Here is an 8,089-nt window from a genome sequence, read left to right as displayed (position 1 = left end):
TCCCTGTTTTATAATAATATTAAATTTTAAATTAATTCAGATAAAACAAAATGAGGATATTTTAGACTTTTCATCATTGTCATCAGGCGACACAAAAATCATTGAACGGCATGTTGTTAATATTTATTAAGTATTTTCAATATAATATTTTTAAAATAAAAAGTATTACATTTCTTTCTCACTCAAGATTTGGTGAATTTCTGAAGCATAAGAACTCTTTAGTGTGATTTCAACGGTTGAATTGCAATCAGAGGGGTATTATAATGATTTCAAAGAAGTCAAATACTCGTAATTATTTTTCATTAACAAAGTTAGGTGAAAATTATAGCTGATGAATTCAAAGGGTGGAAACTTGTATCTTTGATTAATGGTAATGTATAGTATCCGAAAATTTAACACTGTAAAAACCATCCGTTTGTATTTTTCATTCATGGCATATATTGTTGTTAAAAAATTAGTTAAGTCAGTAACGTAAGTTCTCTAAAGGAACACAAAATTTTCGTAAGCACATCTGAATACAAGTTGAAATAATAACCGAACCATATAAATTATTATATTTTTATTAAATATTTGTTAAGAATAAATTTGTAAGTAGAGGGAAACGAACCATTTTTCCGCACGAGGTTGAGGTTTCAGTCATTCTGAAATATAAAGATTTACCCTAGAAATTAAGAATTGTCAACAAAGTCGATTAGCTGGAAAGATTTTTAAAGTTCGCAGACCAAAATACCCTTCATTTTGACTATCCCAATTTAGCATTACAAGTAGATGAAGAATCATCCACCCATTCAAAACTCTCATCACCAAATACTAATTAGCGATAAGTCGGACCTGCTCCTAGAAAAGAATAATGGGGCTGGTACGAAGATGGTAATTCTCCTTGTGAATGTGCTGGCAAATTTGCCTCTACCAAGCTAGATTTTCCAGAAACGGGCCTTTGAAGAGGACTGGCATATGCAAAATGTAGGTCTTGAGGTTGGTAAGATGATAACAATTCTCGTTGTGAATGTGTTGACACATTTGCTTCAACCAAGCTAGATCTTCCAGAAATAGGCCCTTGAAGAGGGTCGACATAAGCCTCGCGAAGACCCTCATTAGATGTTACAGGATAACTGGACTGGCAAGACATTGACTCTCGCTGTGGATGTGAGGCTGAAACTGGAGGTAGGTATCGACTATAGTAATCAACCACATTTTCAGGATGTAGAATAATTTCTCTCCTCATCACTTGTAATGTCTGATTCTCACCTCCATATCCATGTCCGGCAACTTGATCCCTTTGAATGACATTCAAGGTACCATACCTGTAAAAACTAAAGAAATGCTAGAATTGTGAATGAAAAATCATTTTGATGCTCAAATGGGAATATCTGGAGGGGCACAAAGAACAAACAACTTAACCTTAACAAACTCATCATTCGATTAAATCAGAAAGATCAGGTTACATGATGTGCACTCAAAACCACCCCACAGCATTCCATATGAACCAAATCAAATAAGAAAAAAACATCTTCACTTCACCTTTAACATTGTTTATAAACAACTAGTAAAATAAAGATTGCTGGACGAAGCATTTGCATCAACATGTCCAAACAAAATCACTTAATTTCAAGAAGCATTTCCTAATATAGAGCATGCACGCTATGATAAGTTAAATACACACTAATAATCATGATCATCAAACAACATAGAGTAGTTTGCAATTACGAACATAAAAGTTTCATCATGCATCAAATACTAGTCATAAAACAAGAGCAACTCCTTGAAATATAAATATAGGGAAAAAAAATGGTGCACACATTTAAAAAAAAAGAAAAACTGGACAGGAAAACAATAAGGTACCTTCCATATGGATCCTGTAGAAATGAAGGTTTGTCAGGCAAGTAAGCCTGGTGTGCTTCTGTCATATAATATGGCTCACTACAATGAGGAAGAGCAGCCTGCTGAACTTGTCGAACCTCCACACGAGGTTGCACAAGTTCAAGAGATGTATCTAGTCTGTGTTGATCGTATGGCAGGTCTGAGATCACCTGCTCTGATCGAACAACGGGGACTGACAAGGCATGACCATGATGCACACTGGATAACTGTGATCCACTTGGAAGAGGCAGCCTTGCTGGTAGCTGCGCTAAGACTGTATGTGGTGTGACAACGTTGGATAGAGTGGAGGCCGCTGTAGCTGATGTAAGGGGGCGGAACAAGGACATTAAAGTTCTCACCTACATTAGCATGTAAAAGCTAATTACCGACGTGTGATAGCAATACTTCCATTAACAAATAATGAAGAGCAAAAGATTATCAAATCGAATTTTACCTGTTCGTTACTCAACTCCTGTCTGAACTTGGAACCATCGTAGTTATCTTTAATAGCATGCTTGAAAGTCTTCTCAGGAAGGGGCAAACACTCCTTAAAGATCTTAAACCTCACCTGAGCAACCCCATCAAATAAAGAGACACAAAGAAACAAGAAATATCAAAAGCCAATGGTAAAAGAAATGCAGAAAAAGTTTATTTCAACGACATATAGGCAGAAAACACATTCTTGGGAAAAAAAATTACATAGTCTATATGACAACCACAAGATCTTATTGACACTGTATAGAATAATATAAAGGTTCATTTTAAAATGAATATGACTACAATCCGAGAATTTATCTAGAATACTATAAAATATATTTTTAATAAAAGAGAGAAATCAAAAAGAGAGTGAAAAAAAACCATGTTTAATCAGGCATTAAGTTTCAGATATACAACAAGAGGTGATTTGGAGTCTCTTCATTTATTCAAATCACACACCAGGAGAGTGAGAGAGACAAAGACTTGCAGTTTGGGTAAATTTTAGCCTTTCAAATCATAGTGACAATTTTGAATACATTCATTGAGAGAAAATGATTAAAACATTCAAGATAAAACTTGTAACTACTTGAACTCATCAAATTAATATTAGATATCATCTCAATGTATATCGCACATCATCTCTTCATCTTTCTCTGCATTCTGTCTAAGCTTATATTTCTAAACTATTAGCATTCTTCAATTCCTTTTCCTCTTTTTCAGGTCCTATTTCTTCAATGTTCTTTTTGTCTTTACATAATTATCACATAAAAGGAAAAACGGAAGAAGAAAAAACAATATTTGGTTTAAAATTTTGGGCATGTGCACTTTGATGAAATATCACAATAACTGCTACAACTAAGCCATCAGGAAGAGATATCACAACACCAGTCTAGGTTGCTTCAATATCGAAAGTAGGATTTCTATTCTTCCGTACAATTAATCATCATTTTGATGAAAGAAAGAAAAAAGAAAAAAGAAAACTATCTAAGTTAGAAAAGCTTAAATTTAATGCATATGAATGCATCTGAGGTCAATCTAACATATGATTAGCTCATCTCATATGCAAAAACAATCAAGTCCACACAAATATTACCCATGCAACGAGCTTAATTTACAAGATCTTAGAAATCTTTAAACTCAACGTAGACGACAATAGTAGCAAGTTTGCATTAAATTTGAAACAGAAGATTAACCATTGCTAGGGTACCACATATTATATCACATCATATATTCTACCCTTTTACCATTTATAATATCAACCATTGCTAATGAAGAATCATTTTTTACCTGTGCAGGAAATTTCCCGTTAAATGCAGTTGGTACCAATCCCAACTCTCCTTTTGATGTTGCCTTGTAAACGCCATAAAGAAGCTTTAAGTCAAAGTCAAATAAGAAAAGCTTTGAACCCAACTTTATTTTCTCCACAATTTCCAATTGTCCTCTTGGTAAACCGAAGACACGATTTCGATAGCATTCAGCTTTTGTTTTTCCATTACACATGAATATAAACCCAGGAGTTCTATCTATATTTTCATTCTCTTTTTTATTTTTAGGTGTGGCTACATTGTCATGAGCAATAGCAGAGGATGTTGTAGCAACAGCGGTTGGGACATCCCGAACAAGCACGGATGTAGATGAAGAGCCATCAAGAGGTGTTGGTGTTGATTTTATCTTAAAATTAGTTTTCTTCCTCTTCTTAGATCTATTTACAATCTTCTTACTAGGATGTTTTATGGGTGAACCATGGCCCTCAAACTTCTTGCCTTTTTTCTTTGCCATGGCCTAGCTGTTGCATAGAAACCATTAGAAAAAGATCAAATGTGAACAAAAAGTCATATATAAATTCAGTTCCCAACCCAAGACAAAGCTCAAGTAAGTTTATTGCATAATGCTTATCCATCAACGTATTCCTTCCTTTTATATAACCAAAAACCTCACTTGTATATGCACTTAGTTTAAAAGTTCACTGAGTTCTAATAACATTTTAATTTTTAGGAACCTATAACACAATATGGCACAAATACAACCCCGAGGGTTATGCTTGGCAGTTAAAGCCCTTGGTTTCACCTAAAAGGTTAATGGTTCAATCTCTTGAGCTATTATATACCCCTCAATTTCTTGGGTACCAAGGTTGAAGGGTCCAGAAATAATCCCGATTTAGAAATTTGTAAACATATTGAGAAGGAAAATGGATTTTAGGGTATCTTAAAGAATAAGAAAAAAGAAGGATTTGATTCAACAAAGTTTGGTCATGAAACCTTTTGTTTTGAAGTACAATGGTTATAAAAGCAGACCCACTACATGAGGTTGACAAAAAAGATCATACAACAATACAAGGCACAAAAGATAGAACCAATGTTTTCAAAGTCAAATCGGATGTTGATCAAGTGAGGGGGGAAGTCCAATTCAATGGAAAGTTAGACCGGAGAACTATTAAAATAAATATTAAAAATAATAATAACATCAATTTAGCATAATTAATCATTAAATATATGAATTGAATTGTTTTAACATATAAATAAACTTAACCTGATGGCACAAATACACTGTATTAATGGATGAGGTGTGATGTTCAAGTTCCAATAATTGCAATTTTTTTTTCCTTCCAAATACAAAAGGTAGGTTAAATGAAAAAAAATACAAACATCCATGTGACTTGGTGGTTCTTTCTACCTTATGCAAAGGTTGAGACTCAAGTTTGTGTCTTAGCCTTTGAATAAAAATTTTGAATTTTTGTGCTGACATCAACAACTGGGTTTGATCGGGGTAAGGTAAACTATCAATCAAAGCACAAACTGGGAGTGTTCTAGTGGTTGGAAATCGGTTCACCCCAGTCTAATTACTATTCCTGATTTTGGGGCAAGCTTGAACCAGGCTTGCCCCTAGGTCTCGATCCATGGATAGAACATCATTCCTTTTAAAAACATATTTTTGATATTTGATAAAAAACAAGTCATTCAATATCTTTAGAATGTTGATAATAACATCTCAATCACTCATACACCTGATATAAAAAATTCCCCAAGGATCAAAATTTTGGGATAAAATAAAAATACTAAATGCCAATTTTCCAAAGTACATGTAGAGTTATAAAGTCATTTTGTTCTCATTTATTCCATTAAATGAAATATATGTTTCTTTATTTCTTCCATCAGTGAACACGTGTCTTTCATTCATCCATTTGAATAATGATGAGTTGTCTGAAAGAATCCCAACTGAGCAAGTTAGCTTAAATTGTTAGGTTACATTCCTTGCAAACCTCAGCAAATAAGTAATAATAATCGAAAAGGTAAAAACATAAGTGAAGTTGATTAGGATTGAAAAAAACAGCAAAAAGAGAAAGGTATCAAACATCCTTATGCACCAGGAGTTTTATGGTATGACCATCACTAGCTAGGTCCTCAAATAAGAGACAAGCATGTTCAAAACAATCTGAAAAACCACACAATCCCACATAGTCTCTTATAGGTATAGCCCCCTTTCCAGTCAATATAGTGCAACTTATACCCACAGTTCCCAAAGGTATATCATCAAGCCAATATCACCCATTTTTTCATCAATCAACAGAAGTATGTTTTGCTATTGTCAACAGAGTGTCTACAAAAGAGAAGATCATTTCATTCAACTACATCTGTTTAACTCCTCCATTAATTCTACCCATTGTCTCCACTAATGCAACCAAGCCAATCCATCTTGGGAAACCAAGTCATACAACACTTCAAAACTTAGGTAAATACCACAATGGGCATGGCTTTACAAGTTCATTCAGCACACTGGCTCTGAGCAAATTGACATATAAAAAATCTACTAAAACCATAAATCAATCTTTACAGAGTCCTCATTCGTTGCTCACAGAACCCAAAACAATTTAAATTCCTCTCTTTCTACAACTAAACTCTATAATTCGACTCTCTCTGAAATCCAAGACATTAACAAATATCAGCATCGAATCACTCTTATAACATGAATTACGTAACAAAATTCTCTCTAAAAACTTTTATACACACACACACACTCTATATGTTTAATGCAAGACATCCACAGTCTCAAATACTGCAATTCTACGTATCTCCCAGGCTTCGTATTGCCATCAAATCAGTATAATAGCAAAGAAAAGCGTGGCAAACAAATACGATTCAATAAATTAAAAATAAATTGAGAAATATTTCAATTAATCGTATCACAAGCAAAACTGAACATAGAATTCAACGCAAAATTGAAGAAAATTAACTAAAAAATGTGAAAGAAAAATTCGACGCAGGAATAACAAATTGAGAAAAAAAATCAAAAAAATAGAGACAAAATTGAAATTTCAAGAAGCGTAAGAGAGAGATTTTGCTTTTAAATGAAAATTACCTCCAAATTTCGAACGAAAAGGAAAATGGATGTGAAAGCGAAGTGAGCAACGTTGGTATTTATTTAGAGAGAGAGAGTTGGAGAGAATGGGTGGCCCGGATAAGGCCATGTCTCGGAAGTGTTTTCCTTTTATTTTTTTATATTGTTTCCCGCCTGAGGTTTGATAAAATGACATATTTCATTTTTAAGTTTTAAAAAAACCATTTTTTTACCCATCAATCAAAATAACTATTAGTTCTAACAATTCAATGATATTTATATCATTTTATTATATAATTAAATGTTGTTATATTTTTTAAGTTTAAAATAAAATAATAATGTTAAATTAGACTAAACTTAAATAATTTTATGAAATGTAGCTATAAGTTTTTAAAATTTATTAGAATAAATAATTTTCTCTATCTTATTTAAGAAATTATCATATTTATTATATATATTTTAAAAATATTTATAATCCAAATAATTTGTAATTAGATTTACACTTTTAATTTTTTATGTTTTTTAAAATTTTTTAGCTGTGTAATTATTATTTTTAAAACTCTCAAAAAACATAAAAACTTCAAAAACTTTTAGAAAAACCCTATAAATATTCAATTTGCACAATACCCTGATCTTTCCCTCTTCCATTCACTTTCATCTTTTTCTTCTCCAACCCTCTTGTTTTCCTTCTCAACAAATACTGGCTTAAAAACTTGTTGACAAAATCTAATGGTGATGACATCTTCACCAAAAAATCATTCCATGAATATAACCATAAATGTGAAGTTATCAAATTTTGTTTTAAATTGTTGATACCATCAATTTATTGACCAAATCTAATTGTGTCAATTTTTGATGAGGTGAAGAAGGGATTGTAATATTGTTGTAAGTAATGAAGGTGGTAAGTTAACTATAAGGCGAGGTTTTAATTAGTGACAAAAAAAGCTAGAGTTTTAAAATTTTTGTAGAAACTATATTGTAGATTTTTAAATATGTAAAAGTATCTAACTATCATGTTTAAAATATTTTGGTTTGTTATATGAAAGGATTTATTTTTTAATCTTTTTTGAGAATTAAATGGATAATAAAATTGCTACATCGTCTTTACACCAGTTGTTTTTCAAATAGGATTTGATTTTGGGTGAAAAATGTTATTATTATCATTAAAGGGTGAGAAATGTTTTTAGACGAAACCTTTGGAGGGACAATGTCATGAATTCTTAAAATGATTAGTTTAATGAATTTACATTCTTAACTATTATTCTTACCACACGTTGTACGTTTCACTCAATTGAAAAAATAAGTAAAATATATGAAAGTTGGTAGGGATATATATATATATATATATATATATATATATATATATATATATATATATATATATATATATCAAATTCATGTAAATTCATATACGGAA

The 8,089-nt window shown here is 31.9% G+C and overlaps 1 protein-coding gene across 4 annotated transcripts; it reads right to left on the bottom strand.

Moving 5' to 3' along the window:
• Positions 1–642: 642 nt before the first annotated feature.
• LOC123214698 lies at positions 643–6,794 on the bottom strand. Of its 4 annotated transcripts, none has more exons than XM_044634640.1 (5): positions 6,694–6,794; positions 3,625–4,123; positions 2,315–2,428; positions 1,843–2,219; positions 643–1,313 (listed from the first exon to the last, which is right to left on the bottom strand). In XM_044634640.1, exons 2-5 carry the CDS (start codon positions 4,114–4,116, stop codon positions 815–817), a joined length of 1,482 nt encoding a protein of 493 aa, XP_044490575.1. In that variant the 5' UTR covers positions 4,117–4,123; positions 6,694–6,794; the 3' UTR covers positions 643–814. The 4 variants fall into 4 exon arrangements, with proteins under 4 accessions (XP_044490575.1, XP_044490576.1, XP_044490577.1 ...); XM_044634641.1 differs by having other exon boundaries at positions 3,625–4,119; positions 6,694–6,781; XM_044634642.1 differs by lacking the exon at positions 6,694–6,794 and having other exon boundaries at positions 643–1,304; positions 3,625–6,564.
• Positions 6,795–8,089: the final 1,295 nt, after the last annotated feature.

The sequence above is a fragment of the Mangifera indica genome, chromosome 4, assembly GCF_011075055.1.
Source record: "Mangifera indica cultivar Alphonso chromosome 4, CATAS_Mindica_2.1, whole genome shotgun sequence".
Taxonomy (NCBI): Eukaryota; Viridiplantae; Streptophyta; class Magnoliopsida; order Sapindales; family Anacardiaceae; genus Mangifera; species Mangifera indica.
Note: the sequence above shows the minus strand (reverse complement) of the source record. Positions and strands in the feature narration are given on the sequence as shown.

Bases quoted from the DNA above. Each gene is read 5' to 3' on its own strand.
- LOC123214698 (XM_044634640.1), bottom strand. From the start codon at position 4,116: ATGGCAAAGAAAAAAGGCAAGAAGTTTGAGGGCCATGGTTCACCCATA. The intron at 2,429-3,624 runs GTAAAAAATGAT...GGGGTTGCTCAG, and splicing joins ACGGGAAATTTCCTGCACAG to GTGAGGTTTAAGATCTTTAA. The intron at 1,314-1,842 runs GTACCTTATTGT...GCATTTCTTTAG, and splicing joins CTACAGGATCCATATGGAAG to TTTTTACAGGTATGGTACCT.